General features: G+C 39.4%; 1 protein-coding gene across 1 annotated transcript; it reads right to left on the reverse strand.

Annotated features, from left to right (window-relative positions):
* Positions 1 to 1,763: 1,763 nt before the first annotated feature.
* Positions 1,764 to 17,301, reverse strand: LOC136264676 (coiled-coil domain-containing protein 191-like). Its single transcript, XM_066059455.1, has 11 exons — positions 17,229 to 17,301; positions 16,822 to 17,180; positions 14,583 to 14,791; positions 13,865 to 14,069; positions 13,065 to 13,255; positions 10,846 to 11,299; positions 10,440 to 10,793; positions 10,102 to 10,203; positions 8,815 to 9,111; positions 8,610 to 8,764; positions 1,764 to 2,017 (listed from the first exon to the last, which is right to left on the reverse strand). The coding sequence occupies exons 1-11, from the start codon at positions 17,257 to 17,259 to the stop codon at positions 1,870 to 1,872; spliced, it is 2,505 nt and encodes an 834-aa protein (XP_065915527.1). The 5' UTR covers positions 17,260 to 17,301; the 3' UTR covers positions 1,764 to 1,869.
* Positions 17,302 to 17,359: the final 58 nt, after the last annotated feature.

Below are 17,359 nucleotides of genomic sequence, written 5' to 3' on the forward strand. Positions count from 1 at the left end.
TTATTGAATTTTTAGGTTAATGTAGTTTATGGGTACACTTTTCTATAGTATTAGTGTGAAATACCAGGGTTACAGTTTTAGGTAACTTCAATGCTTTGAAGTTAAGTGTCTCATAACTACCACCACTACTCTACAAGCTACACCTACTTAACTACATTATAAAACCTAAACAAAATCTATCGTGTCCTTTGAGCAAAGTGCATAGTATCTGAGGATCATTTTGGCATTGTATTTCCATAAAGTCACTGATAACCTTTGCAACAATTGCCTCCTAGCCAACTTCTGAGACAAACCATTTTTAATTGTAGTGTGGTCAGCAATTGTAAAAAGAGTGGACAAAGCAAAAGGAGACCAAACACTGAATGATTCACATACTAGGGGAATAAAGTCACCTCCATCATTGATTAAAATTTGCATGCGTGAATTATCCATATAATAGTTAAAAATAATTCATCATTTTAATTTTCGTTGATACAGCCAGCGATGAAAATTTTTTACGACGGATTTTTCCTAACTGATTTATGATATTGACTTGGTTAGGGGTGAATAATATGGTTTGTATTCAGTGTTGGCATTTTCAAAATCACACATTAGCTGGAGTTCTCTGAAATTGAATCTGCAAGTGATTTTAGAATTTTATAGGGGCATCTTGCCCTCATGTTCAATTATATTCTTCGTCAGCATGCATCCAATTGTTGTAGTTATAGAATACAGTAATGAAATATGAAAGTATCAGTGCACATCACAAGTTGCAATTAAATTTACCCATGCCGGCTGATCAACACTACTAATAGTTTACTTTTTTTATACACAGCTATAGCCATGCATTGGCATGCAACACTTTTTATTAACTTTGGGGCAAAAGGTTTAAGTAGCAAAAGTACCTTAACAGAATATAATTACATCCAAACAAAACCCCATCACAGTACATGTGCCAATAAAAAAATTGCCATTACTCCATTTTTGGTTTGCTTGCCTCCCTGCCTGTCTGACCAGTCACAAGGCTATAGCTAAACGACACATACAGCCACGTGCACCATTTTTTTTGCAACAATACTTAACTCACATGTGACATTTGGGTTCCAATGGGTGTCTGCTCTGTGTGCCTTGCCTTTCCTTTTACCTTCTGGTCATCTGAAATGAAACCATACCAAGGCATTAATTTTCTGTATCAACACCTTCTTAGATGCTGCAATATATTTAAAATGTTCACCCTCCTTTATGAGGGATTAGTGGTAGACACTGTACCTGCATGATAGGACCATTTACTGACCAATAACAATTAAACAACACGACCCTTTACATTCTAGGTGGACCAATAATTATCAAGGGACACTCCTCAATTATCTACAAACAGTCACACGTGCATATCATAACTGTATATAATACCAATCACAGCTTTCATTACTACAGTGGAACCTTTGTATAAGTCAGTATAACAGTCACCTTCAGACCTAAAGTTTTGGTTCAGTTATTCAGATGAATTCTTGGCTGGCTGTTATACGTGTTAGATAGGTGACCGCTTAATACAGACTATAATGAACACATTTGTATCGGAAAATTTTTGACACCTCGTACCACCGGTCTTTATACAAAGGTGACTGCTTAATTCAGGTGACTGTTAATACAGGTTCTACTGTTTAACTATTAAATATCCTATCCAGACCAAGAAATCTCTAGGCACTAGCTTTGCAGAATTTATTGTATACCTTACAGTCCACACCAGTGTTAATTGTAACAAAGAGCATAAAATGATGGCAGTATGATATATAAGTACAAGTGTAATTTAAATAAATCATTGGTACATCTATTAAAACACACCAATAGATGCATAGTTCAAATATATAAAATGTACGCATAAAAATTATTCTAAATTTCATCAATCATGGCTTGATAGTCTGGTAGCCATTTGGAGACTTTCTTACGTAGTGCATCTCTACGTTGTTCTCTTAGTCTCTCTTCCTTAGCAACTGGAATGTAATGATGCCATGACATCAACATCTTCTTCTTTATACTCCTAAGGAAAAATTAGGAATTTTAAGCTTGATTAGGGATCATAGAAATAAACAAGGAAGGTCATGTGCACCTGCAGATAAACTAGTGGGTGGGTATTTAATTTCTACTCCAGTATATAGCCATGACTGAAGTAGGAATAATTTAATGTCCACTAGTATATCTGCAGGTGCATGTAGACGACCTCCCTTGTTCAGGCACTGATCCAGAAATAAACCAAGGTGGGTGGCTGCCCCAGATTTTAAAGTTAAGAGTCCTGATTTACGTCATGTAGGGAAAGAGCTAACAATATTATTGTTTAGCTTGTACAGTGAAGCACACTGTAGCTCTTGTGCACATATCATATATTTTGTAATCCCAGTACAGCTAGGCATTAAGTTAACACCAGTAGTTAAAACAAATAAATCACATGTACACCAGTGTACATATTGCACATTCCTTTCTGTGGTATGTGAGATGATAGCTTTGCCATTGAATAAGTAAATGTGAACTATCATCTCCTACTAATCACATGCTCCAGACCTTAAAAGTTATAGCTATAATATTCCCTATATGTTTTTACTACTTGCTATTAAATAGCCAACTTACTAATAATAAAACTTTACTAATTTTGATGCAGTCACATTATGCCAAGGGTGATTTGCTGGCTATGATAAAAGAATAATGGTATATAAAAATGAATCTGACTCAGCCCTAAAGAAGTAGGGTTCTGCAATACAGCACATTTTGTGTATTACGTATCACCATCAATAAACTGTTTGATACGATACTGTATCACATAAAGAAGTGGTCATGGCTAGTTATGACTGGTACCAGCTAGCACGACAGCTAATATAGTTGTAACAATATCCATACCTCACAGAGCTGATACTGATTCTACATTCACTGTGTATACAAATTTGTGTATTGTATATACAGTGAATGTCAATAAAATATTATTCTGATATGACAATTAGCTAGTGTGTTCTGCTATGAGTATGGAGAAAACAGAAGCGCTGTTACATGCACATCTCTACCTGGATACCTATGGTGGTGTGGCCTCTATTACGCTCCTAACCCAATTAGCTACAACAAATATATTTAAAAGCTTGTCCGGATTACTCTGCATTTTGATGAGTTGTCAAGATGGGTGCACAGCTGGTGCACCCATCTTCACATGGCTAAAGGCCTTTTCATGTTATATGGCAGTGTTGACTTCTTGTGATTCAACCACTTCAGCTCAGACCACTGGTCTAGCGGCCCACCTCCACCTTATCTTACAATTGTCCCAAGAACTAGGCCCCCAGTGGATGAAGTATGACATTGACTATCGCCAGTGGGCGGCAGCACGCAACGTACGACAGTGGGGAGAACTGAACTTCACCATATACAGGCATTACCTGTCTGCTCAACAGCGTTTCTCAGGCATGTCATCTCACCCAAGACCAACTCAAGTTCCGGGTAACAGGAAATCATCCAACCCAAACTCCAAAGAGGCATGTTTCCGATGGAATTTCTGAGGACGATGTGACAGGGCAAGCTGCCCATACTCACATTCATGCTGGCTTAGTGGAGGGCCTCACTCTGCGTCATCCTGCTCCACAGCTCCAAAACATTCAAAGTAGCTGAGTACTCCATGAACAGTGACTGTTGTTCTTATAGTCTGGATTATTAACACACCTGATTCATTTATTATATAGTTGTAAGTGGGCATGATCTTGCAGGCTCAAGACTGCCTGATATTTTAGTTGCATTATACTTTATGATCAGTCAATCGTTGAAATATGTGGTGGTGCTTGGACATGACACTTATGGGTTGCCCAGCTGAGAAATCACCTGGTATCCTCCTGCTGGAATTTAAAAAAAATCAAATAAAAATTTTTTCAGTACATGATTCACACACCCATACATTAGGTCCTACTCTATGCATACTTATCATGCCTTAGGTTAAAGTTAAATGCTCCCAATAATATTCATCTGAAAACTTCTAATAGGAGGAGGCCAGGTGAGACCCACTTTCCACCCTCTTGGGTGTGATCTAATTGTGGGTATTTGTTTCTTTGTAGACCTGGATCTTCATTCCAGTGGCATGCTGAGGGGCAACTCATACGAGTACATGGAAGACCTGCTGGCACTGGACTCATACAGACCACTTGCCACAGCTAACACTCCAGATTCATACTGGACTACAATGCCCAATCCCCGCTGAACCAATCTGAGTAGGCAGTCCTTCTTACAGATCACCCAGATCACTCATTTGTTGCGTACATTCTCAAAGGAATACAGGAGGGTTTCCATATTGGCTTCAACAGACAACACCAGCTGGTTACTTCCCCTGGTAATAGGCCGTCCCTAGTTCCTAATATCATCACAGAACACCTGTGGAGAGAACTATCTCTGGGTCGTATGATCAAACTCCCACCTTACATTTGCCCCCACAACTTACACACTAGCCGGATTGGAATAATCCCTAAGAAAAACAAACCAGGGAAATGGCGTTTGATTGTCGACCTTCCATCACCAGATGGTGGCAGTGTCAATGATGGCATCTCTACATCTCTAGCATCATTATCGTATTCCTCAATAGACCACCTAGCAGCGCTTGTGCTTAAAGTGGGTAGAGGGGCATTTCTAGTGAAAGCTGACATCAAGGAGGCATACAGAATGATTAAGGTGCATCCCCAAGACTACCATCTCCTAAGTGTGAAATGGGAGAATTCAACCTTCATAGACCAGGCCTTACCATTTGGCCTACGCTCGGCCCCAAAAATCTTCTCAGCGGTAGCTGACGCAATCCAGTGGATTCTTCTAAACCAAGGGATTCCCAATTTACTCCACTACCTGGATGACTTCATCCTGGTTGCCAAAAACCATTCAGAGGCCATAATCCAGAAAAATACTTTAACAACAGCCTGGGAAAAGCTGGGGGTACCCATGGAGGTTTCAAAACTAGAGGGTCCCTCACAAACCCTCAAATTCTTGGGAATTGAAGTTGACACAGTTAACTTACAACTACGTCTTCCGGAAGATAAACCATCTCAGCTGAAGAAGGAACTGGCCAGTCTTATCCTAGCAAGGACTGTGTCCAAGGGTGACTTGGAGAGCCTAGTGGGGTTGTTACAATTTGCAACCAAGGTCATCCGGCCCGGCTGCCCCTTCTTGAGGCAACTATATTCAGCCCAAAACATTGGAAAATTACCCACTCACCACATATGCCTAAACCTCTCCACCATGGCTGACATTCTGTGGTTGCATCTCTTCATCTCCACCTGGAATGGGATATCAATGCTATGGGACTTGGGGAAACAATCGGCTGATATCACATTGACCTCAGATGCCTCAGGCTCATGGGGATGTGGAGCATACTATCAGAACAGGTGGTTCCATTTCAAATGGAGTACCCGACTGATGCACCTCCCTATCGCCACTAAAGAGATGATACCAATTGTCATCTCAGCTGCTATCTATGGTAGCCAATAGACTGGGAAAATAGTTCATTTCCGTACTGATAATATGGCAGTAGTGCACGTAGTGAATTCTCTGTTTTGTAAAGATAGTCACCTAATGCACTTAATAAGACTACTCGTATTTTTTGCCTCCTACCATAATTTTTGGTTCTTTGCCTCCCATATTGCAGGGATACACAATACAACAGCTGATGCTCTATCTCGCAATAATTTGTACATTTTCTTTTTACAGACACCTCTGGCTTCCCACACTCCGTCAAGAATCCCTCCACCTTTATTAACCATAGTCTCCCAAAACATCACATGGACATCCATAAGCTGGACAAAGCTGTTTGTCACTATTTTACAGCAGCTTTAGCAACCTCTTCTCATAAAACCTACAAGGCAACAGAACACCGCAACAGAACACCGCTACAGTCAATTTTGTCAAGACTCCAGCATTACACCCTTCCCTACATCAGAATGCATCTTGTGCCATTTTGCTACATGCTTAGCTGAGCAGGGTCTGGCTCACAGCACTGTGAAGACTTATTTGTCAGGGGTTCGCCAAGTTCAAGTAGCAATGGGATTTGGTGACCCAAACATGGGTCAGATGCCTCAGCTCAGGCAAATACTCAGAGGCATAGCTGTGGAGGCTGGTAAACGGGGTAAAGCTCCAAGAGCTCGTCTTCCAATTACCCCTACAATCCTACGAAAGATGAAAGCAGAATGGTTCATTGAAAAGGAGGGCACATCCTACAAGTCCTCTCTACTCTGGGCAGCCTCTACTACCAACCTTTTCTCCTTCTGCAGGTCAGGAGAGCTCACAGTACCACGAGAAAATGACTATGACCCAAATACCCATCTGTCTCTTGGGGACCTTCAAGCAGATCACAAGTCACAACCTACTACAATCTCCTTACTAATCAAGCAGTCAAAAACAGACCAAATTAGGAAAGGGGTAACAGTGGTCATCAGCAAGACAGGTGATGAACTTTGCCCAGTGTCAGCCCTCCTACACTACCTGGCACTAAGAGGAAACAAGCCTGGCCCTCTGTTCCAGTGGGAAGATGGTTCTTCTCTGTCCAAGCCAAGATTTGTGAAGGAGGTTAGGGCAGCTCTCACTGCTGCCAAACTTCCAGCTCATAAGTTTGCGGGGCATAGTTTCCGCAGAGGGGCAGCAACAACTGCAGCAATGGCAGGTATCCAAGACTCCACAATCCAAACTCTAGGCAGATGGAAAAGCTCTGCATATCTTCTGTACATCAAGATTCATCCAAAAACATCAGCTCAAGTCTCTCCAGTACTCTCCAGATGTCCATTCTGAACAGCATTGACAACTTCAAAAATTCACCTGTACGCATGCTGCCATATTGTTTTGTTTCTATATACCAGTCATGGTAATCTCAACTTACCCCCCCGGTAACAGCGGATAAATAAGCAGATAAGTGATCTCTCATTGCTCTCATGTGGTATAGTTTTCTTTTCTTTATATTTTCTAGCTCTGATTAACTGCAAATACCATCGTTTGCTTTGGTGGGTAATGGTCTAATGGGCACAGTGCTCTCATATAGTTTGGGAATAAAACTGATGTGCCATGGCTAGCACATCCTATGTGGCTGGGTTATCCCCAAAATGTCTCCAAAATTGTCAGTAGTTTACAGGAACTATTCAAGCCTGAAATCACAATCAGGACATGCTTACATGTTAGACAAGACTTTCATCACAAGCTTGTCCAGGCATTCCAATCAGGCTCACAGGTTCCATTCCTAATCTGTTTCGAACACCACAAGAGGCCCATAATCCCATCACCCTTGTAGTCGTATCCTCCTTTAGCTGTCCTGTCTCTAGTTAAAGCATATTAGCAGATAAATTTTGTTTATTCCACCATGGAGTCTTTATACGTAATCTGTGGCATACTAGTACTTGCACATGATTCTAATCGCAAAAAAACAACACTGTTTCGGCTGATCCAGATTGTTTCGGCATTCTAGGTTTTCCATACTTAGGCTATACCTAACTAATACTACTATGCTTGCTTCAAACTTGCTCCCCTCATCTAGGAATATTTTGACAATAACGCTATCTGAGAATAAATCTGAGAGATTTTGGTAGTATATCACAATAATATTAATGTTTGGCTGACTGTTGTATTAGAGTGACTGCTCTATAAGGGTATCTCAATTTTGATAGTTGCTTTATAGTAAGCTTTCAGGTACAGTAGACCCATAGTTGTCCAACTCTTATTTATCCCTACCCTCATTTATTCAAAATTGGAAATGACTGTTCTATAGAGCGCAGGTCTACCATATTGCCTTGAATTACAGCTGGTCTCATATAAATACCTGATCTTGTTTAGTCGCAGAAATAAACGCCAGGTTTCAATTAAAAGCCTGGTGTCCAGTGCAGTCATAATTTCTAACAATACCATGCATTGTCTTGAAGGATGAAGTAATTTTAACCTTGAGTCTTTGTTATCAAGGAGAGTATAACACTGGGGTATGAAGTTGATTCTAAGAAATCCATGAATACTGTACCTGTATATAAACTGTATAGTCGCTGGTGGCCAGGACAAAAAGCTACTTGAAAGAAATGCTCAGGCAATAACTCATGGTATGTTCTATTAGAGTATTCAACACTCTGTATATGGGCTTCAGCCAAACAATTTCACTTTTATCCATTCTTAAGACCATTGGGGTTTGAGAGTCTACTGTAATAAATACATGCCATTCAGATTTTAAAATTATACCTCTGGTTTGATTGCAGCATCAGAGTGACTGTTCTATTAGAGTATCTTGATATTTACAGTGCAATATTATTGACGCCCAAGCCTGACTGACAATTGAAAGAGTTAATATCTGGAGCAGCCAAGAATTAATCTCAACTATTATAAACAAATATTTAACATTGGTCCTTTCATTGACTCATGTTCTACATTCAATCTTTGCTGCCTTTATCTCTACACTGAATATTGAAATGGTGGCACCAATTAAGAATACAACAAGACTGAATGTAGAATGGTAAAGATCTTGGCTACTCCAGCTATCAGCTCTTTTAGTTGCCAGCAATTTCTAGTTACATGGACAAATACTGATTTAATGGATGGAGAATAAACAGTGCAATAAAAAATTGTATTCCGCAGTAGAACCTGTTTATAACTCACACACTTACCGATAATAATGCAGTTTTGCTCTACGCTCCTTTTCCCACATATCTACTTCTTGTTGTTGCATGTAACCATGCCAACCTTTAAAATGTCGCCAGACCAGCAACCACCTATAAAACTGGTTGGCGTGGTTACTGGCACGCCTCATATCATGAACATACTGTAGGATAGAATCATCTTAGCAACCATGTGTAAACAAAATATACTTACTTGCTTCCATGCCAACAGTGATTTTCTCATCACCATGGTAACACAGAACTTATCAGCCTTATCATACCTTTCTTGGTTTCTAATTTCAAATTGTTTCACCCATGTTTGTAGTGTTCTTTTAGTGACACATTTGATGTGGTATTGTAGTGCAGTGTCGTTGTCTTTGTGTATCTTAGCAATGAACTGTTTCCATGGTGACACACCTCTGTACTTCAGTAACCACTTGTTGTAATGTTCACTTGCCCTGGTAACTTTATACTGTAATTCTATCAGACGTTCTTGCCTTTCCTTTTCTTTCTATAAGTAATGGAAAATAGAGTACTGTAACTTGTTTCGTTGTAAAAAGTTTTTATATGCAAAAATTATGTTAAAAATATTTTTACATGGTTTTTTTTGCAACATTATATCTTAGTACAGAGATACTAGCTACAATTTCCAAGCATAAACTGACTGCTTTTAATATTGTAGACTGTAGCTCGACACACTAAGCACCAAAGAACAAGCTAAATCTGTAGTCACCAGTGTTGCTAAAGATCAAGATACTCTAACAGAGCAGACATGTAAATCATTTACGCAAATGAATCACACAAAAATATTTTCACAAGAAAATATTTTTGCATTTCATCAACCAATATTATTGTATGATGAAGTACGGTAGTACTGTATAGTAGATATGGGCTTTCCTGCCATAAAAATCACTTGAAAACCAGCCTCACCTTTCTTTCACAGTGACTTAATTAACAGTATTGGTATAATCAAGTTCAAAAGTGCCTTAGAGCAACCCAGATAAGTTACCATGGAATTTTATTTGAATTTTCTATTTTGATTGATGTCTTCAGCCAAGAATAACTCTGCTATGGTAAATACTATGAACTTGATTTCTTCATTGTTTGACATCGCGCCTGAGATGTCCCTTTTCACCTACAGCTGCAGTTACAATACTTTCCACTACCACAAAGGTGTTGATTTGTAGGTAGCACAGTAATGGCTTCTGTCAGACGGCTAAAATGAGAATTCTCTGTAATTTCTGTTGTGAGTAGATTGATTGCAGAGATGCTTCTCGCACTGTTCTTCAGTTGCAATTCTGTATAACAGGTGGAACATATGTAGCTCGAAACAAAGCAGAATGGACACTGTGTCTTGCACGTGGTCAGTCACACAACCAATAATAAGGTTGGCTCCATTTTTCCTTTGATGTGGTATACACTGATTCACCAGTCATAAATCATGTATGTAAACACAATTAAGGAAATTATAGGTTTCATAGAAATAAAACAGTTTGCTTGCCTGCTTAGCTAGTTGTCTCTCTTCTTTCTTCTTCTTAATTAATGCCTCCTTCTCTGCAAGGGCTTCTACCTCCTTTTTCTGCTGTTCTTGTTTCCTGGCAGCCTAACAGGAAGAATGGTCTGTAATCCTTAAACACTCAATTAGTTACATATGTATATTGAAACTATAACATTACAAACTGGCACAAAAATTATTCAGGGATGAGGTATTTTCACTGTCTTAACTAGAGAACTTAGGGACTGTCAGAGTTATACTGTACGACAGCTAGTACACAATCCTTCAAACCTCTGAACACAGAATTTTGTAAATCTATTGCAAGATATCTTGTAACAACTCACTAGCAATTCATCTTCACGTTGTCTCTTACGATCTTCTCTTGCCTGACGTCGTTCAGCCATCAACTGGGCACGTTGCTCCATGCCCAACATAGCAACAGGCTTGGTTGGTGGTTGTCTAGCAACAACCACTGGTTTATGAACAACATGGTGTTGTTTAGGTAATGATGAAGATGGTAGATGGTCAGTAGAGTGATTACTAGATGACAGTTGTGTTGGCTTCTTTGCTCTTTCTGATCTGGTAACTGTTTCGTTAGAGGTAGGGAGCTTGTTATGAACCCCTTCAGTGTTTTGTGCTTCTAGGACTACCTGTGACTTTGATGACATCACTATTTTATTATTAGCTAACAATTTCTCCTATAATAACGATGACATGTAATACAAGATGATCTTGTTGAACCTGACTGACCAGTTCTTGCCTGACTAGTTTAGTAGTAATGAGGGATGGGGCAGAATCCTTACTGTGCTTTAGTAATTTAGATTTAGAAGATTCATGTGGATGGCTGTTCTTCTCTACTATATGTGGGTCATGCTGATGAACTGACTTGCACTCCTTTCCCACTACATGAGACTCATCTTGACACAATGGCTGGCATTCCTTCTCCACTGTATGGAGGTCATGCTGACATAGCCTGTTTTCTTTATCTACCTTATCATCACACTGTTGTCTTCCCACTAAGGAGGGGTCATCATGACGTACAGAACTCACTCGAGCTAACAAGGCAGCCATTTTCTCCTGCTGAAGTCGCCTAGTCAACTCTCTCAACCGTACCTCTTTACAACCAGAACACCATTGTTTCCAGGAAGTGAACACCTTAGCAACCAGCGAATGATGATAGTGTAATGCTGCCATCTCCATACACCTGATAACAAATATAACACACAACACTACAGGATGGTCATCCATTGTAAGCTAAATCACCCAAATGGCATCTGTGGCCAGCCCCATTTTTATAGTGGAGAGAAAATGTTGGCATATATTATACTCTTATAAGTTTGCTTTGTTACCAGTAATATTATAATGTTATTAGAAAAAGTGCCTAAAAATTTTAGTGTGTTAAATTATAACCACAGATTAGGGGTATGCTAGATGAGTGGATGTACCAACTAAATTCACTACAGGAAACACACAATTACTGCTTTTCAACAAATTTTCGTTCACTTTATGACCAAATTTCTGTGGAAGTTGAGTAAGGTATACTAAACACCATTTGAGATATGGTGCCATGTTAAAATGGAAACTTTAAACTAGGTTATAAGCCCATTTTCTAGCTGGTCAGGAAACCATATAAGTGCACCCCGAATCTTTGTTTTTGCTTAAATAGCATGAATGTATTTCAAATTTAATCAGAAAGTCTTTCAAAATGTGGTAAAATAACTGTTTTTAAACACGTAATTCTAATGTAGCCAATATTTCATTGTAAAAAGTACAGGCACAACCCAATAGAAATGATATTGCACAACTATGGCTTCATATACCTTGACCCCCATGCTTCTTAACATTGCAAGCCAATGACCTGGATGGACACATTACTGATCAGCTTTTGCATATGAACATCCCTTGCTTGTCTATGCAGATTCAAAGTTTCAGTATACTGTATTTACTATTAAACACTATTATGGCTTCCAAAATCCATTTTATTTGTTAGGTTTGTTGAGTGCGATATGATTGGTAATTTTAATGGCACCGTATCTAATATGAAACAAGTAATATATTGTACCAAGTTTGGTGTTTTTATCAAAAAGTGAACCATTTTTTTCGCTTAGCTGCTCACTACTACTTGAATTACAGGAAAGCTTGTCAAGATACTAAGTCAGCCAGTAAGCCACTGAAAAGCACTTTTGTTTGTCTGTGTCAATATTCTCAGTTAAATCATATACAGTGTATGTATACAGATTATGTTCAATATGTCATGCACACCATTTTGCAACAGTTAGTATTTACCATATAACAACAAAATTTGGTGATAAACTAAAAATTCATCACCAAACCATCAAATTTAATATTCGTCAATATTATTTTCACACCTTGAGTCCAAGCTTTTGATAGCAGTTGTTGAGGTAGGTTTCGGCAAACAAGTGTGGCTTTGTGGATACTGCTTACTAATAAATTAACATGGTTCCATGCATGAAAATGGGTGTGGTTCATGAGCTACCTGCTGTAAGACTAGACTAGAACTTGTACTTGATTAGTGGGTGTGGCTCCATGACAGCAACAGACATGGATTTGTACACAGCCATTAATAAATGCGTAAGGCTTAATGGGTGCCTAAGACATGATCCCGATAAGTAGGCATGGCTCACAAATGCAGCAGGACCCTATAAAGTGGGTCAGATCGACCCAGTTTCAATCATGAACCAACCCGGCCATATGCATGTAATGACATTTCAGCACAAAAAGGATACGTGCTTCGTCCTTCTGTCAGCTTACACCACCAATTTTCAATGAGAGCATTTAAAATATCGCCAACTGCAACTTCAAATCGCCCAATATTATTAGTTTTGCCTATATATGTTTTTATACGGTATAATGTGCAGTGATGTAACTTTCAGAGACCTGTGTTCCTGACACTTTAACCCACACCAATAGTACTAAGAGGGCACACACAAATATACTGGAATACATACCGTTTCTCCCATTGTAGCTGCAATGCCAGGTTGGCTAGTTCTTGTTGACGTCTATGTTGTTCTACTAGTCCCCGCCATGCCTGAAACACACGACATTTTGTTTTCCACACCCACGTGGTGTGTGCCTTCTCTTGTGCCATCCTAGCATCATGGACCACATCTAGCCACATGTTGAAACATCGACGTAGTAACTGAAATGACATTTTACAATGTCACATAAAGATACCACATATACCATATGTGTACAAATTTTGTGGGGATGCAATATTTGTGGATTTGTGGTTGATTGGCTGTCAGATTAAAGGTTATCAGGGATGGCTCTAGCTATTATATAATAGGTAAACTGAGTGAAAACAAGTGGTCCTCAATAATAAACTCTGTAATCCATAAAAAAATACGTCCTTTTAAAATTTGTATGTATATGGATATGTTGTACATGCATGCCCCCCACCTCCCAGTTCAGTTAGTGGAAGTGTGGAGGCCTTGCTACATTGAAGTGGCTTTATAGTAAAAGATCATTTACTGCACCTAATGCAAGACAACATTTATAGCATGGTGAATTAAAACTTAAAACATGGGTAAATAGCTAACTGGACAGCATAGAGCATTTCACATTCTCATCTGATCAGGTGTGAAAGAGTGTGTGATGCCTGCATGGTTGCATATGCATAATATATTCTTGAAGGAGGGAAGAGCGGGTGATTACAGCATAGCTGCTACACGCACACACACACACGCACACACACACACACACACACACACACACACACACACACACACACACCTTATTATTATCACACCTTATTATTATCCTTCATTTCTATTGTTTCAGCCTCAGCCAGTTGCTTAACTAGCACTCTACGTGTTTCAGCTCTCATCCGATCCTTCAGTACCTCATCCATAACATGACGAGCAGTGGACAAGACTGCGTCACCATCATGGGGTTGGGAGGACTTATTACCACCTGTGGTATCACCAAGTGTCTCATCTAGTTCTTGTAACAACCTATAAGAAATGAACTAGTGTTTACCTATCAAAGAAGTTCTTTAAAAAGTAAGAGTAAAGCTATAGTTACATGATGCATACACAAACACAGAGACTCTACCTAGTACCGTACGCAAGGAAATTTTGACGTAAGAAAAATTTGACGAATTCAGACTTCAGCAGATTTGACAAAAATTTTTTTGATGAAAATCAAGAAATTGTAGGCAAAACCTGTACTTTTAAGGGCGCTTATAAACATTTGACGAATTTAAATTTGACGAATTAAACCGATTCATCAAATTCGTCAAATTTTTTTGACGTCAAAATTTCCTTGCGTATGGTAACATACATGAGGCTCTACCTTTCCACGGATAAAAATTGAGTAACCTGATGTCCCACTAGCCATACCTGCTATGTATGTAAGACAAGGATACCCATTAAAACAGTGGTAGGTAGTTCCCCAGGCAAAAAACACATACACACACTGGCACACCTGCACACAAACCCCCACACAATACACTGTAACTAACTAACTTTTCCCTTTCTTGCTTTTCTTTCAACTGTTTCCTAATCTTGACCATCTCCAGTCGTACTAATGCTTCTTCATGCTTCTGCTCCATCTTCACTGCCTCTTGTTCACTCCTCACAAGTCTCTCAGCAGCTACGCGAGATTCTTTCTCTGCAGCTTGTGCCTTCAGTAGCACCGTCCTTTGGTGTTCTCTTTGCTGACGCCTTGACTTCACCTGTGAGCATGTTCGTGTCACCCTTCTCCAACAATATTACAATGATTTATGCAATAGTTATACCATGGCTGTGAGGGATTTTGCTGATATATACACCTGAACCCCGAGGGCTGCAGCTGGTGTATATATCAGCAAAATCCCGACACAGCCGTGGTATAAGTGATATACGTATATCACTCAGGGCACACCCACCTGATAGGTGAAAGAACTACAGATCATTCACCCCATTTGTTCATTTGTGTAGGCAAATAGCTTTTAGAACGTTATTCCTACATCATTATGTTTCAACACACGCCAGGAACCTTCGATTGTGGGATTGACTTTGGTGTATAAAGAATATTATTAAACCTTCACTATTGTGGTAGTAAGTAATACATTAAGTGAAGTACTTAGGACTATAAGCTACTCACCTAGTTGTCATATTCTTCTTGTTTCGTGGTTTACTCAATGGCTGACACGCTCCCTGCACAGTGGGTAGAAATACGCATCCACGTGTCGCCCAAGCGATCGTTTTACAGATCATTAGTCTTAGAACGTGGTTTAGTTACTGTAAACTTAGCAACTACACTGAGCCTTGCCTTATGTGTAAACTAAAACCCACAATAAAATCTCCCGTGTCGCTCAATAAAACAAGTCAAAACATTTCGTATCTTTGAACTGGTTGGGCATCAAAGCCTTGAGCAAACCGCGTTCCCATAATATTGCCTGGTGAATATCGAGTTAAATCCCAAACGGCAACTTTGAACGCCCACGCTAAAGTGGTATATTAATTATTATAAGCTGTACATTGCACAATGAAAAGAAGGACATGAGTAAAATAAACAAACAATGACACCAACAAGTATTTTACAATGATCTTAAACCGAGATTCAAGATTGGTTGGTATAGAATGGTTATTATTATTATTATTTGTTTTTACTGTGCAGAAATCACAAATGATTATAACGCACAGATATAATTACTTAAGTTGTTACAAAAATTATCCAGGGAAGGGGAATTAATTATATAGGGGGGAAGGGGGTTCCAAAGTTTAATTGCAGAGGGGGGAAAGGAAAATTTATACGACTCAATGTTTGTCGTCAGTTGCCTGTAGTATCCTTTTCTTAATCGCGAATCATTAGGGGTAAAGTACTCTTTGGGGATATCAATAAGATCATTAATAATTTTATACATCTCATTATAAGTTTAGCTCTCTCTCTTCTTTGTTGTAAAGGAGGTAAGTTAAGTGTGCTTAGCATGTTAGTAACACTAGAGTAACTTGAAAACTCATTTAGGCAAAATCTGGCCGCTCTTCTCTGTACTGCTTCAATTCTATTAATATTATTTAAGGTATGGGGATCCCATACAGATGATGCATATTCAAGCACTGGCCTGACCATACTTCTGTAGCAGTTACATTTCACAGTGCTTGGACAGTGGCGCAGGTTTCTGTAAATAAAGGCATTGATTTGGTTAGCTTTATTGGTGATTGTTTAGATATGGTCATTGAAGGTAAGCTTGTTGTCGATGGTGACCCCTAGATATTTGGCAGATGGAACTTCCTTAATGGGAGAATTTTCAATATAATACGTGTGCAAGATAGGATTGCGTTGGTTTGTTACTCTCAGGAACTCACTTTTCAGGATATTGAATGTCATCTTCCATCTGTTGGCCCATTGAGCAAGTAGGTCTAAGTCCTGTTGTAAGCTTAAGCAGTCAGCAATTGATGTTATTTGAGAATACAACAATACGTCATCTGCATACAGTTTGATCTTATTGTGGATGGAAAAAGGTAGGTCGTTAATATAATCAAAACAAGAGGGGCAAGAACCGTGCCTTGAGGTACACCAGAAAGGACCTGGGTGGTATCACTTTTGTGGTTATCTAGAATTGTGATCTGTGACTCAGAAATGATTTTAGCCAAAATAGTTACAGGAACAATAATTATTTCTGATGCCATGAGTAACTGGAGCGTGGGACAAAGTTTCAACAACTGCATTGTTACGTCGTACTTCTATGCACAAACACTAGGTAATGAATTAGGAGCAAACCTGTTTATGTCTAGCCTCTATGGTGATAGTTGGGTTAGTAGAAACCTGTTGATCTCGTTCAATCATCCTCAACACATCACGTTCTAATGGTTGTGTGTACATTCCAGTCATCACTGTGTCCACACATTGAGATATGTCCGTGTTGACAAAATCCATTCCTGATATGTAGTCCATCCCCATATCTCCATCCCACGTTGTTGTAGACAAATCCGACATGCCATTCCATCCCGTAGCAACTTGTTTGGAACGTGGCCGTTTTCGCGCCCCTTTGCTTCTCGCCACTGGGATAGTGGGCTCGATATCGCTATCATATCGTCCCGCTGAACTATCCTTCAACCATCTATCAATCACCTGTTGAGCTAGTAACGTGTTAACATCATGATAAGGACACTACAATAAGGCGATACCTTCTTCAAGGATACATGCGCTATTTTCCATGACAACACTGGCTAATGGTCCAAGTCACGTGATTAATACCAATGTTACGGAATGGTTTGATTTCCGTAAACTCGAAATATCCTTCACCTTACGGCCTTAC

The sequence above is a fragment of the Dysidea avara genome, chromosome 8 (genome assembly GCF_963678975.1).
Source record: "Dysidea avara chromosome 8, odDysAvar1.4, whole genome shotgun sequence".
Classification (NCBI taxonomy): domain Eukaryota; kingdom Metazoa; phylum Porifera; class Demospongiae; order Dictyoceratida; family Dysideidae; genus Dysidea; species Dysidea avara.